Source organism: Mustela putorius, unplaced genomic scaffold (genome assembly GCF_011764305.1).
Source record: "Mustela putorius furo isolate JIRA1106 unplaced genomic scaffold, ASM1176430v1.1 tig00000680_pilon_pilon_pilon, whole genome shotgun sequence".
Taxonomy (NCBI): domain Eukaryota; kingdom Metazoa; phylum Chordata; class Mammalia; order Carnivora; family Mustelidae; genus Mustela; species Mustela putorius.
The window spans coordinates 723,852-739,024 of record NW_025421442.1 but is presented as its reverse complement, the minus strand read 5'-3'; the positions used below and the strand labels follow the sequence as shown (position 1 = coordinate 739,024).

General features: G+C 59.6%; 1 protein-coding gene across 1 annotated transcript in view; it reads right to left on the bottom strand.

Moving 5' to 3' along the window:
* SPTLC1 (serine palmitoyltransferase long chain base subunit 1) overlaps positions 1 to 13,087 on the bottom strand; it is a 44,401-nt gene extending 31,314 nt beyond the window's left edge. The window contains exons 1-3 of the mRNA XM_045082999.1: positions 12,968 to 13,087; positions 10,521 to 10,628; positions 8,797 to 8,891 (exon numbers count right to left, since the gene is read on the bottom strand). Of these exons, the coding sequence (XP_044938934.1) occupies positions 8,797 to 8,891; positions 10,521 to 10,628; positions 12,968 to 13,024 (260 nt within the window). The 5' untranslated portion in view covers positions 13,025 to 13,087. The remainder of the gene's footprint in view (positions 1 to 8,796; positions 8,892 to 10,520; positions 10,629 to 12,967) is intronic.
* Positions 13,088 to 15,173: the final 2,086 nt, after the last annotated feature.

Genomic DNA, 15,173 nt, shown 5'->3' with positions numbered 1-15,173 from the left:
GCCCCAGCCCCGGGGAGGAATAAAGCAACAGGGTGGCCACGCCCAGGAGCCCAGGTCTCAGCTAGGCTGGGACCAGAGACCGGCTCTTGAGACGACCACCAGTGCTCTGCTAACGCCACATCCACAGGAAGACTGGAAAACCCTGCTCTCGGGCCAGGTTCCAAGCACTGGTTTTCGAGGAGAGAAACAGACGAGCCGGGCAACCTGGGAACAAAGAGAATGACTGCCGGGAGCAGGCGGCCCCGTACAGCAGGCGGGAGGCCCCCGGGAAGAGAGCCTGGGGCGCGCCTGCATTCCGGCTCCTCCTGGCTTCTGGAGCTCGGGGAAGCTCCCGAGAGCCGTGAGTCTCCGCTCCTCCAACCACAAAGTCGGGAGAGAACCCGCCTCTCCGGAGAACGGCTCTAAAAGGGCCTGGTCCGTAAGGGGTGCTCTCTGAATATTCCTTCCTTCTTCCCTACGGCCTCCAGGGCTGCTCCCTCCAACCACCTGCCCTGAGTCTGAACCCGCCGTGTCATTCAGTGGCCGTCTCAGGTTTCTCAGGGTTCCCGCTCCTGCCAGCACGGGGGCGCTGATGCTCAGAAAGACAAAAGACGGAGCCCCTATGGGGACGAGTCCCTAGTCAAGGCTGATTCTGGGAAAGTCAAGACCGTTCTACAAAAACTAATACACAAAAACAAAACAAAATGAAACAAAAACACTAACAGAGAAATCAAACCATCCAGAAAAAGCACACCCCAAACCGCTGAGCACAGCTGAGAAGCTGTCGGGGGGCGGCATGACGCAGTGGCCCCGGACCGCGTTCCTGTTGGCACCTGGAGCAGGGCAGGAGCAGCTGCGGCCGAAGCGGCGGGTTCCCACCGTGCTCTGCGCAGCTTTGCCGGGATGTCACCCCCGGCCCTCACCACGGAACAGCAGAGACCCTTGAGGACCTCTCGCCGGTGCAAACACAGCCAAGCTAGAAAGAGCTCCACGGTGAAGGAAGGCATCAGAGGACAGAAGGTGGGGAAATACCGCCCTTCCTACCCAAAAGCCGTAGCCTCGGACTCGCGGGAGTCAGTGATTAGAAAGTGAACGCAGAGACACGGAGGACAGTGCTTCAACCGAAGGGGACCGGGATCACGGGACCGCACGGACGCTGGGCTGCTGGCGGCGTGGCGCGGCTCCCGAGAGCAACGCGAGACGCGGAGCCCAGGAGAGCCGCGTGTGCGCGAGCACCCGGCGAATGACGGCAGATGCCCCGCAAACTGCCCGATCACACACACGTCATTTTCTGTGGAGCAAAACAGAGTTGTATACACACACACAAAGGTGAATTCTAGCACATTAAAAACCTAGAAGATACTCCGGTAACAAAAGAAAATGTGGAAGAATGTCCCTGCGGCGCCGTGGAGTATGGACAAGTCCTCCCACACACACAGAGCGAGACCAAAATGGATGAATCGGAGTCAAAATTAAGAATTTAGCTGGGGAGCCGGGGGGGCTCAGTCCGTCACGCGTCCGACCTGTGGTCTCAGCTCAGGTCTCGGTCTCAGAGTCGTGAGCTCCGGCCCGGTGCTGGGCTCTGCGCCGTGTGTGGAGCTTACTTAAAAAGACAGCGAGGGAGACCCGGGTTCGGTGACGACACCGCAGACAAAGCTCACAGATGGGCAACACCTACCGCACGTCACCGAACTGAAGGTGCCATCGCCGTTTTTAAAGGACGGAGAGCTGTGCTGATGAAAACGGGGGACGTTTCCTCGTGACCTCACAATTTCTGGGTTCACACCGAACGAGCGGTTCTATGAGGCATCTCACACACATCTGTCGCACTCCATCCGCGCGACGAAGCGGGAGACGTAACAGAAACCCGCCAACACATCCCTAATCTCTCCGCCCGAGCCCCGCTGTCCGCTCCGCGCCATGCGTCACAGACCCACGGGCGCGCCGACAGGACTCGTCTCTGCGGCCAGGAGCCCCGTGTCGTGCAGGGCGCTCCCGCGTCACGGCCGAGCTCACCCGACAGCTTAGTGTCTCCCACACTTCAAACTCTGAGGCCGACTCTCTCCCTGGACTGAACTCCTCCTTCCCCCATGGAGCCGCATTTCTAAACGCCAGCCGCGACCACCCACAGGCAGGAATCTGGCGGAGGGAGGCTCAAGCCTGGGTCACCGCAGCCTCTGCTCACTGGGGTGTGTGTGTGTGTGTGTGTGTGTGTGTGTCTGTGTGTGTGTCCGGGCCCCTCCCCGCCGGCCGCGGGTCTCCCTGCCAGCGGCGCTCACAGCTCTGCCGTGAGGTAGAGGAGCCGCGGTAAGCGCGGCCGGGACCGGTGCGCACGGACAGAGGCAAGGAGCCCCCGCCGACAACAGCTCTCCGGGGCCCTGAGGTTCAGCCCAGCTCAGAGATCTGACGACGGGAAGGACGCGGACCCACAGAGCAGCGCGCGGAGAGCGGGCCGCGGAGGGAAGTCTGCGAGGCACGGGGATTCGGGCTCATCAAGACACGCCGGAGTGGGGCGCCTGGGTGGCTCAGTGGGTTAAGGCCTCTGCCTTCAGCTCAGGTCATGATCCCGGGGTTCTGGGATTGAGCCCTGCATCGGGCTCTCTGCTCAGCAGGGAGCCTGCTTCCTCCTCTCTCTCTGCCTGCTGCTCTGCCTACTTGTGATCTCTCTCTGTCAAATGAATAAATAAAATTAAGACGCGCCGGAGTGCAGCGGGAGCAGGTGACGACAGGCAGAGGCATTCACAGGACGGGAAAACCACAGCAGCTCTGAAGCAGATGACATGATACTCAAAGGCTCAAATACTCAGAAAAATATAAAATAAAACAATGTTGCCCAGCAGGGCTGTAGGGAGCCGGGTCCCCATATCCCTACCCAGGGGAGCGGATTCGGGTGCACCACCAGGTAGGGAAGCCCCACGGAATGAGGCAGGCGTGCGTCCGGACCTACTGCGGGCCCCAGAGACTCACGCAGCTGCACAAGGGGCTGGTCATCGCCAGAGCTTGTGTGGCGGCGGGGTGGGCGCAGCTGAGGGACCCAACATGAGCAAAGCGGCTGAGGACACAACGGAGGCCGACCCAGCAGGCGGCACGTCCTGCCCTCCCCATGCCGCCTGCGCCGCGCGAGATCTGTTACCCCTTACTGTCAGCGAACGTCTGTCTCACTGCTGGTTCGTCTGCCCAGAGGAGCTGCGACTCTGATCCACTGCGTGTGCTCAGCACACTCCTGGGACACGACGGGCACCCAAAGGGATGTTCAAAACAGTGAGTGTGAATAAGTAAGAATCAGAAAGAAGTCTGGAGCACAAAATTAAGAACATACATTCACAAAACGTTAAGATGCATTTCCAAAGGCAGTGTGAGTGAACACTGGGAAACCGCACGGAAGCAGACTCGGGGCTGGGGGAGGCAGGAGGGGCGGCTGCGGGGGAGAGCAGCACGGCTCTCTGCCGGTCACAGGAAGAACGGGGGATTCCAGGCCCCTCCCAGAGGAAGCCGTCTTCAGCGGCAGCCCCTACCCGGGAGACAGGGGCACAGCGTCTCCCACAGGAGACCCACCGGCCCTGCGGCTCAGCCACGGAGAAGCCGTCACCGCCCTGGACTCTGGCTTGCCCCCAACAAACCTTCATTAAGCAGCCCCTGCCAACAGCCTCCTCCCCCAGCGAACGGCATTCTGCTCCCTTGTTGGACTTGCCTACGTGTAGCCCTAACTTGCTGGTCCCAAACTGTCATTTTGGGACCCATTTTTGTTGGTAAAAGTAACTACTTTTAAGGTCAACAATACATGCATAATAAAAATAGAAAGCATCACCTCAGTGACCCAGACCTACAGGACCTCGAGCGATGGCCGGAAGTTCCGTGGAAGCGTCTCAGCAGGCAGCCGAGTGGGGGTTTCGCGGGAGGACGGAAGGGCACCAGGCGTAAAACACCGGCCAGCGTGGGACGGAGGACAGGGTCAGCACCTGCGTCCGCAAGGCCCCACGCGGAGAAACTAAGACGGAGCCTCCGCCGCGTCAGAAGACGAGCCTCGGGCAAAGCTGAGTGAGAAGCGGGACCGAGCAGCACCGCCTGCGGGGAAACACGAGCCCACACGTGCGCGTCACGCACGTCTGTCCCTAAAGGCGTGTGGTCAGCGCGACCCGAGAGGCCGCTCAGGCCAGGTCCCGGGGACCAGTGGGAAGGACGACTGTGGACGGACGATGACCACCACTCACTCAGTCTGAAGAACTCACCGAAGACAGGGAGTTTGGGACTAAAAATCCAGGCTCAAGACAACTAACGGCGCGACTCGCGCAGACCCGTTCGCAGGCAGCGGAGGGTCAGTCACACGTCCTCCGGGCTGCTCAGTCCCTACACGACTGAAAGCTGAAGGTGGCCCCCTTCGTGCGACAGGGCTGCGGGGTGACTTCCGGACGGGGAGCCGGGGCGGGCGGGGCAGGGCGCAGGGGGCTCTTCGGGAGCACAGGGCACGGGGACACGGTCACGGGGCGGTCATCTAAACTGGCGCCTTCTGCGGGCCAGTGATCCCGACCAGTTAGCTACGGTTTCTTCTTCAGGGGAGACCGGAACGAGCCTCCCTCCTCCTGGTCAGGGCATACGTTAACCTCCACGGGGCCCAGACCACGGAGCCTTGGTGAGGCCACTGCACGGGCACGAAAGTGGAGGGCCAGAGACGGAGTCAGGGTTGTCGGCGCGCCTGCCACACGATGACGAAGAGGAGGGCAAGGCCGGTCGTATCTGATACCTGAACCGGACCAGCAGCAGGAAGGGAGAGAAACAAAACTCACGCTTCAACAAGCAGGTCAAGAATCCCAAGCATGAGCAAAACAAGCCAGCAAAGTTTAAGAACCTATCAAACAGCCTCATTCCAGGAACTTTAGAATTATTTATGAATAGGAAGACCTACCAGTGGCCTCTGGGAAACAGAACAGAGTGAACAAAACCCGTCAGCCTGCGGTTCCTTCTAATGGGACAGAAGACGCCTCCAAGGTCTAACAATCTGACGCTACCGAGCCCAGGACAAAGGGAGGGACGACTCCTGGTAAACGGACAGGTTGTCCGTGAGATGTCACCGACCAGAGAGCAAGCTGCACGTGAGCCGGCGGTGAGCGGCTCAGCCGCTGCTCCTGGAAAACGACTCCCCCCAACGCCCCCGGAACAGTTCGCAGTGCGCACGAGGGCAGCTGGAAATCTGGGAGCAGCGGCCACTCGCTCAGACCGCCCCCCACTCTGCAGAAAAACAGACTTCCTCCCTGGAAAAGCCCGAGTGTAACTGAGTCCCACGGACAGCTGCGGCACGGCGCCGTGCCGAAAACAGGAATCGAGTACAAATCCGCATGATGAAAAACGGGACGCCGAGCCCTCCTCCTGGAAACAAGGAGGAAACCTGCAAAATCTCGGATCAGGGAAGGATTGCAAAACCAACACGGAAGCACAAGCAACAGAAGAACAAAACAGACACTGGACTTCATCACAATTAGGAACATCTGTGCTTCCAAGCACACTGCAGAGAAGCGACAAACCCACAGAACGGGGAAACATCCGCATGTCGAGTTTTTGATAAGGGACTGGTATCCAAAATATACAAAGTGCTCTTGTAACTCAATGATAAAAGACAAATAACCCGATTAGAAAATGGGCCAATGACGTTAGTAGGTCATTCTCCGGAACAGACACGAAAACGGCCAATCAGCGCATGAAAAGGTGCTCAGCGTCCCTGGTCATCGGGAAATGCAAACCCCTGCCACGGAGGGCGCCACCCCCCACCCAGCAGGATGGTCACAAGAAAGACAGTGCTGGCCAAGACAGGGAGAAATCACAACTCCCACGTGCTGCTGCTGGGAGTGGGAAGGGGCTCAGCCACTGGAAGACAGACTGCTGGTTCCTCAAAGTAGGTTCCCACAAACCTCAACAATTTCATTCTCAGGTGTGTGTCCAGGAGAAACGAGGTCGCGTGTCCGCAGAACAAATGTGTACACGGAGCCACCAGGGTGGTTAAGTGTCTGCCTTTGGCTCAGGTCTTGACCCCGCGGTCCTGGGACTAAGCCCCTGGAGTCGGGTTTCCTGCTCAGTGTGGAGTCGCTTCTCTGCCTCCCTCTGCCTCTCCCCTACTCATGCGTGCTCTCTCTCTCTAATAAAATCTTAAAAAAAGGGGAGATTAAATAAAAAAGGACACAAATATTCACAGGACTTTATGCACTCATGTAATCTTTCTCCTTCCATATCCGACGGGGAAACGACCCTAATGACCACCTGATGAATGGGCAGTAGGGCACACTCAGTGAAATACTGTATCATTCAGACACAAAACTGACACAAGCTACTATGGCATGGACAAGCCTTAGAAATGTGATGTCAATGAAAGAAATCAGATACAAAGGGCCACATCTGCACGATTCCTTTAAAGTCCAAACCAGGCAAACACACGGAGAAAGTAGATTAGTATGTGTCGGGGTCCAGTAGATGGGGAAAGGGGGCGTGGGGGTGAGTGAGCATGGGTGTGCAATTTCTTTCCGGGCTGATAAAAATCTTCTGGGGGCGCCTGGGTGGCTCAGTGGGTTAAAGCCTCTGCCTTCGGCTCAGGTCATGATCTCCGGGTCCTGGGATTGAGCCCCGCATCGGGCTCTCTGCTCAGCAGGGAGCCTGCTTCCTCCTCTCTCTCTCTGCCTGCCTCTCTGCCTACTTGTGATCTCTCTCTGTCAAATAAATAAATAAAATCTTAAAAAAAAATACTCTGAAATGAGACGGTGGCAATGGTTGCACAACTCTGTGAACATACTAAAACCCACTCAATTGTGCTGAATTAAAAGACTGAATTTCATGATCTGTGGATTAGGTCAATACGGCTATTACTGAAAGGAAAAAACCTCTCCAAGTTAAGTAAATTCACTTACTCTTGTGTTAACACAATACTGAATGAACAACACTAGTGCATTCACTGAAAAGTAACTACATTTTTTTCTATTTATTTATTGGACAGACAGAGATCACAAGTAGACAGAGAGGCAGGCAGAGAGAGAGGAGGAAGCAGGCTCCGCGCTGAGCAGAGAGCCCGATGTGGGGCTCCATCCCAGGACACTGAGATCATGACCTGAGCCGAAGGCAGAGGCTTTAACCCACGGAGCCACCCAGGCGCCCCAAGACAAGCAGTCTTTATGAAGAAAATTACACGGCTTTACTGTAGGACATGAAAGACCAGAGTGACACACCAGGCACACGGTGGTGTTCCCACGAAGCCACGTCAGCGCCCTGCCGGTCACAAGCTGACCTCCTTTGTCGGTCAGACGTGATCAGTTAAACAGGCTCACGCCGAGGCACAGAACTGCAAAGAGCCACGCACTTCGGAAGGACAAGGAGGTGAAGGGCTCGCTCTAGTCAAGGCCTGTTCTGAAGCCGTGCTGTCTAGGTGAAGTTCTGGCACCGGGGAGAGACAGACACACCGGCAGAGGAGAAACAAAGCCAGAAACAGACCTGTTAGAAGGGCACGCACTATCCAGAGGAAGGGAAATCTCTACTCAGTAGGTAGACGATGGACAAGTCAATGCATGCTGGGACAGCTGACCACCGTACCGACACGGGCACACTTGACCTCAGGGGCCAGGGAAGGACTTCTTAACCACGGCACGGCTGATGAGTAAGTCCGAGTGCGGAACGCCTACGAATTCCGCGTGACCACAGCAATGCACGGAGGGAAGCATGCAAACCCCCTTTCCATCAGCGCAGGAGCGGAAGGACACACTCAGAGAAACACACTGCATCACATTTTTAGACAAAATACTCAGTAATTTCATGGTGTCAAGGATACGTGTTAAAAGTATAAACAGAGGGACACCTGGGTGGCTCAGTTGGTCAGGTGCCCGACTCTTGATTTTGGCTCCTGATCACCGGGTCTTGAATTCAAGTCCCGCACCAGGCTGTGTGCTCAGCGTGGAACCAGTTGGGGGTTCTCTGTCTCCCTCTGTCCCTCTCTGTTCTTGGGCACATTCTCTCTCTCTCCCTCTCTAAAATAAAGAAATGAATCTTTTTTGTAAAAGGTTTACATGTAAGTGAAAGACATCTGCCAACTTCACGAAAATGGTCGTCCTTTGTGGGTGGTAAGAGTTAGTGGTAGACGGGAAGGCGTTTCAGCTACAACTGGAACGTTTTCTTTCTTTCTAAGGTGGATTTGAAATAAAGATAGCAAAACATGAATGCCTATTTATCCTGGATGGTGGGTATACATGGGTCGGGCATTTCCTATAAACTTAGAATCCTTCTTAATTTAAGAAAGCAGACGTGGTAAAGCAAAGACAAGCAACAGAAGAACTGAACACAAACACAGACCAGACCTTGGAGCAAGTGGGGAGAGAGGCAGCCCAAGGAAGGTCCGTTTCCGAACTCGAACCGTCAGAGTCAAGTGCTGCTGCCCGTGCCGCCTCACTAAGCAGAGCGTGAGCGCAGGACTCACATCTGGCTACGAGGGTAACCCACAACCCATCTAAAATCAGAAACAACGAAGCTGAGAAAAAGCGGGAGCACTGCTTTTCATTTCGAGTCTGTCTCACTACTTGAAGTATTACCAGGAGCACATGTAATTTCACAAAACAAGGTTTTTGTTTTTTTAATGGACGAGAGGGACAAACTGCAATGCTCAACCTAGAGACCGTAAAACTGTCCGTATGTCCCTGGCAGAGTCCTACGGCGGGCACGAAAACCGTTTCTGAGCTTCCGAGATTGCTCTGTTGTATTTCTGCTAGAAACACTACACAAACCTCTGGATGCTTTGGCGCGTAAACCCACAGGAGAGCAGGTACACATCCTTCAAGAAGCAAAGCACTTTACCCTGAAACGACGTTGTAGTTGAGAGCAGGATGGTCTTTCGAGACGGGAGGAACGAGAGGTTCCGGCTGCCACTCTTCAATCAATTCTTCCTTTTCCTACGGGAGAAGGAAACAAAAGACAGCAGGTGCTGGTCACCAGACAGTGACTGTTTTGTTCCCACACTTCCGTTAAAAGCAACCAGTAAGTTCCTTATCTGTTCCTGAAGAGCAGCCCGCGAGGCCACATCACGCACACCGTCCACCTGTGGCCCGGGGCCAGATGTCAGAAGCCTCTCAGGACCCCCCTGTATTCAAGAGACTGCAAACCCGTAAAACCAAAGGACACTGCATCTATGTTGCCAGAAGTCAAGCTTTAAAAATAGTTTTTTTTCCTTCCACAGCTTTTAGGGTAAGATGTCCGTGATTACTAAATCTTGCTAAGTTCACCTTTCAGAGGACGACTCTAAAGTCACGTCTAGTCATTCTCTAAGAAATGTAGGTATGTGTGACTGCCAGCTTTATCAACAAAAACTCAAAACACCAGGAGTGACCAACCGCTTACAAAGCTGAGCTAGAAACCAGCCACCTGATCCTTTACAAGTTCAGAAATGCCGAGGGAAAAAGCGGAGACAGGACCTCTGCCCCGGATGGCCCAATCCTATGGCAACGCTATCCAGAGTGCTCCACGGCACGCTAATCCCACAAGGCAGTCGGAACAGAACGGTGGGGGAGGGACGGATCTGTGGTCAAGGTGAGGGCATCTCTCCAGACACGTTCAACTAGCCACTAGCCTGAGGGCTATGTGAATCATGTGATAAGACATGCCCTACTCTGCTTCAGCCAGGTCTCCCAAATATACTTGCCCTAAGAACCGTAGGCTTCACGTCCTTTGGGGGACACTGCCTGACTGTCCCACAACGAACATGAACGAGCAGGACGGCGGCAGCCAGTCAGCGCAGCGTGGGGAGTGACCACCACTCCGCTGCCTTAATTCTGCCCCATCTCCATGCTGCACCCACTGCCATCTTGTGAACCAAAGTTGCAGAGATTTTCATGGAAAAATCGTTCTCACAGTCACAGGTCTCTCTGAGCATCCTGGCCCAACGCTACCCGAGGGACGGAAATCGTCGTGGGGTCAGAGCTGCTCCTCCCTCCTGCACTGCGGTGACTTTCCTAGGTGCTCCCACTGAAGAGGGGACGAGCTTCTTTTCCACAAGCCCCTCATCCTTCCGGTGAACGGGACGCCGCATGGGCAGTGCCGCAGTCCCCTAGACACTTCTGCTTCCTAAGGTTGCCTGGCTTGGGCTTGGGCTGGGTCCCTTACCACAGAGAAATTCAGTTTGAGGTGGGGAGGTGGGAGGATCATTTCCTACTCCGAACTTCCTTCTTGAAGAGCCCAGGGAAAACTGTCTGGGTTTCAGAACCAGTGGTGTTCTCCTGAGCAGCTCACGTCACCCTGGGCGTGGATCATCGAAATCCTGTCGCTGCCCAGGCTTCCCTCCTACCGTCTGCCCTAACCCTGCTGCTTCCCTAACACAGTGCAGCGTTCTGGGGCGGGGTGCCCCTCTGGGTGGCTACTTTACCCCTGGCTTCTCCACGTTCTGCTTCCCTGATAGATGTCTTTCCCTTGATGGTTTGCACGATAGAAAACATTTTAACATATATAGGTGAGTCACCACCCGTACTTTTTGGAAAGATGTACCAACTGTAATCCCACAGTGAATAATGAAAGATTTAATTTCTTACCTTGAGCGTAAGATCAGATCGTTCTTGTAATTTGTATGTTTTAGAGAACAGAAGTCTGATTATCCAGAGAATCAGAATGCCTTCCAAAATAAGGTGGTAAGCAGGAGCCTAAGAATAAGCCAAAAACCAAAAAAGAAATGAAACAAGCACTTACAAAACCTGCACATAAATTGTGACGCACTCACGTATGGCTTCCCATGACCTTGAACCTACTGCTTCTTAACGTTTATTTTCAGGGCACCTGCGTGGCTCCGTGGGCTAAGCCGCTGCCTTCGGCTCAGGTCATGATCTCAGGGTCCTGGGATCGAGTCCCGTATCGGGCTCTCCCCTTGGCAGGGAGCCTGCTTCCTCCTCTCTGTCTCTCTGCCTGCCTCTCTGCCTACTTGTGATCTCTCTCTGTCAAATAAATAAATAAAATCTTTTTAAAGAAGGAAGATTTATTTTCAAAACTCCTTTCATTTCTACTTATTCCTCTCCCCATTTCTAATAGCAATTTCTTCTTCCCACGAAAAATCTCTGATAGCACAGCTTTAAAACCACCACAGGAAAGAAATCTAATTCTTAAAATGAAGCCGGATGTCGGAGCCCAGCGCGTGGAAGGGTACCAACAAGCAGGTCGGTCGGACCCCGCACGTTTCCACTGGTGGGAAAGCACGGCAAGCGGCCGCCAAGCTCTGCTAGCCTTCTTCCGGCCCAGTGGACACGGATGAGTCGGGACAGTCTCCGACAGTTTCCGCAGCTCTCGCGTTTCGCACATCTTACTCTACTTTCCGTACCCCCGATAAGGCTCTTTAACTCCTTCTTGGAACACGACCGAGAGAAAAAGACTTTATAAATGCCTGAAGGAATGGCAGGATTTCCCCCACAGTACGCAGCGTGTTCCACGCCAGCCGGCACGACGACACCTCGTGGACATGGTCCACGCCGGGCCCTCCTTCCACTGTGCGTTTCCCGGATGAAGGCTGGGCGGGCTTCTGTGTTTTGTGCAACGGGACACGCTAAGTGTGCGTGGAAGACTCCAGACAGGGACTGAACCCCAGGCAGCTGCAGTGTGACCGGCTCCAGTAAGCTGTCCCGGAACGCCGTTTAGAAGAGGAATTTGGAACAGTAAATGCAAGTTCTGTGCGACCGTCAGACAAGAGGAAAGTGAAGACGATTCCCCGAGTTGACAACAAAACCCCGAAGGCGGAGACAGGAAAACTGCAGACACGCTGGTCGGTTCACTCCGAAGTGCACACGCAGTTGTGTTTCCAACGACACCGCAGGTCGCACGCACACCCTCGTGCTGCTCTCGGGGGTCGGATCCTGCAGTTCTGCTCACCAGCGGCAACAAACGCGGGAGCAGGAGCGGAAATCTCTCTTTGGGAAGACTTCTCCGACCACGATTCCCCTGGAAACCACTCACTTAAGAGCAGGGACTCCAGTCTGAACACGGTTCTGGTTTTCTTGGCACATCCGGGTGCTCAGTCACTCGGGCGTCTTCCTTTGGGTCGGGTCACGATCGAGGGTCCCGGGACCTGGACCTGTGTGTGTTGGGGGGCCTTGCTCGGCGGGGAGCCTGCTTCTGCCTCTGACGCTGCCCGCTCGGGTCGCTCGCTCGCTCTGACAAGTCCATAAGATCTTCAAGGAAGCATCATGGTGTTGGTTTTGTGGACCCTTGCTCTGCAGCAGGCATGTCGCCGCACACAACTCGGCGTAGAACCGACATTCCAGTGCTCGCGCCGGCCCAAAGCACGCGCGGCTCCTTTTCCTGGAAAGGCCCGTCCCAGAGCCGCGGTCGGCGGCACGAACAGGCAGAGCCAGGACAGCAAACTGCTCCTCGGTGCTGACTTTTCTGAGAACGCCCACGTCGGGGGCTTCTGTCGGCGGCTGGACCGCGGGCCGCACCGGCCCCCGCGCGCCTCCCAGCCGTTCCGCGAGCCGGTGTCCGCGGTCCCAGACGTGCCGCGCGGAGCGGCTGCGCCGAGGAGACCCGGGATGCGCGGCCCGGCCGTCCCCGCCGCCTCCCCGCGCCGCCTCCCCGCGCCGGCCCGAGGCCGGTAACGCCGCCGCACCCCGCGCGCACAGCGAGAAGCGCTCCCGGCCCGGGCTGCGGCGCGGGGAGGCGGGTGGCGCGAGCGCTCGCTGCGGGGCCCGCGGGAGGCCGCGTTCAGGGGCCGCGGCGACCACCCCGCGTCCGTCCCGCGTCCGCCGCGCCGCCGCAGCAAACGCTCCCGCACTCGGCCCCGGCCCGTCTGCTGCCCGCGGCCGCCGGACCGAGCCCGCCCACGCCGCCCGCCGCCGCCCGCCCCGGAGCGCCGACAGCAGCCTCGGCCCCGCGCCCGCCCGAGTCTCCCCGCGAGCCCGTCCAGCCGCAGCCGCCGGGGTCGGCGCGCGACGCGGCGGGCCTCGCCCGGGACCCGTCGCCCCCCCAGGGCCCGGCGCGGTCGCGAGCGGCTCGGGCTCACCTCGTAGAGCGCCTGGACCATCTCCACCAGAACCCACTGCTCCGCCGCGGTCGCCATGGTCCGCCCCGGCGCTTCCTTCCGGAAGGCGGGTCGCAGCGACGTCACGCGGCGCGCGGCGCAGCCCGGTGACGTAAGGCCTGGGGGTGGGGCTGGCGAGCGGGGCGGGGCGGGGGGAACCGCCTCCCGGCGCCTGCGCGCTGGAGGAAGCGGGCGGCTTGGGCCGCGGAGGCGGTGGGAGTCGAGCCTGGGGTCTCCCCGGCGGCCGGGACGGGCGGGGGCGGGTGTCGTGCGGCCGTGCGGGGGCGGGCCGCGGCGGGGCTCCCGGGAGGGCGGCGGGCCGTGATGCCTGCCCTGCGCTCGTCCCTTCTCCGGGACACGCGCCGCCCGCGAAGGCTCTTCCGGAACGTCCCGGGAACGCCCGAAGCCCGAGAGCCGCGCGGGGGCACGTGCGCGTCCGGCCCCGACGGCGGCCCCGGGTCTGCGGCTCCGGGTCTGCGGCCCCGACGGCGGCCCCGGGTCTGCGGCGCCGGGATGCGGCCCCGACGGCGGCCCCGGGTCTGCGGCCCCGACGGCGGCCCCGGGTCTGCGGCGCCGGGATGCGGCCCCGACGGCGGCCCCGGGTCTGCTCCGGGACTGCGGCTCCGGGATGCGGCCCCGACGGCGGCCCCGGGTCTGCGGCTCCGGGATGCGGCCCCGACGGCGGCCCCGGGTCTGCGGCGCCGGGATGCGGCCCCGACGGCGGCCCCGGGTCTGCGGCCCCGACGGCGGCCCCGGGTCTGCGGCGCCGGGATGCGGCCCCGACGGCGGCCCCGGGTCTGCTCCGGGGACTGCGGCTCCGGGATGCGGCCCCGACGGCGGCCCCGGGTCTGCGGCTCCGGGATGCGGCCCCGACGGCGGCCCCGGGTCTGCGGCGCCGGGATGCGGCCCCGACGGCGGCCCCGGGTCTGCGGCCCTGACGGCGGCTCCGGGTCTGCGGCGGACGCGTCGGCGGTCGCCCCGCGGGTCTTCGTGCGCGGCCTGACCCCGGCCGGCCCTGCCTGGGAGCGCCGCGTCCCACGCGCGTCCCGAGCCGGTGCCCGGACGCCCCGCAGCGACCTGTGTCCCCGCGGCCCCCCGTCCGCCAGCCCGCTCGGCCCTCCCTCTGACCGCGCTCCCGGCCGGTGCGGTGGCGACCCCGGGGTTGCGGCCCTCCCCGAGCTCCGGCTCCCCGAGCGCTGCGCCCCGTCCTTCTCCGGCCTCTCGGCGGCGATCGGAGGACGTGTGCGGTTGTCCGCGAGGCTTGGCGAGGCCCCGGCGCGCGCCCAGGAACCGCCCGCTGACCTCGTGGGCCCGTCCCTGGCCCGCGGCGGTCGTGGCCCGGCGGACGTCCAGGGCGCTTTCCGCCGCGGGTCCCGGGGCTCCCGCCTCACCGCGGACGCTGCTGCCCAGCTTGTTTCGGGCTGTCCACGCGCGGTCTGTCGCGCCTTCTGCACTGCGTGTCCCGCGCCCCCGACGCCGCTGCACTCAGCCCGGGGTCCTCCCAGCCGGGTCCGCCGCGGCCGCGCACACGGGCCCTCCGGGCGCACGTCCTGTCCCGCCGCGCTGCGGTCCCCGAGGGGCCCCTGCCGGGTGGTGGTCCGGCCGCATCCCGGCCTCGCTCAGCAGGCGAGCCCCTTGCCGTGTGGCTCGGCCACGACGGTCCCGACCGCGAGGCTGTTCCTGCGCCACCGCGCCCGCTTCGGCGTCCGCCGTTCTCTCCCGTTTCGCGAGGATCAGCCCGAAGGGCCCCACCCGCGCCGTCCACGCGTTGCTCAGAAGCCTCCGCGCATTCCTGCGGTGCGGCTCCGGCAGGGCCGACGTCCAGGACGGCCGGACGCGGTTCGCAGAGCTGTCCGCCGGCCCCGCGCGAGCCTCGCCTTCCCGCCTGGCCCCGCGACGTGTCCCTCGTGCCCTTCCGAGCCCCCCGCACGCGTCTGTCACATCCGCACGGAAGGACATGCGTTCTGAGAGGACAGCGGCCGCTCCATTTCCCTCTGAGCCCCCGCCAGGCTGCCTTTAAAGCCCATATTTTACCATAGTCTCTTCGGGAGGTCCCGGCTTCATCTCCCGCCAAGCCCCAAATTCTCCCAACTTCCACCCAATCACCCAGAGCCACCTCCACAGTGCGAGGCACTTGGTACCGCAGCACTCGGCCTCCCAGAAACCAAATCTGCAGGCGAGAGTTTCC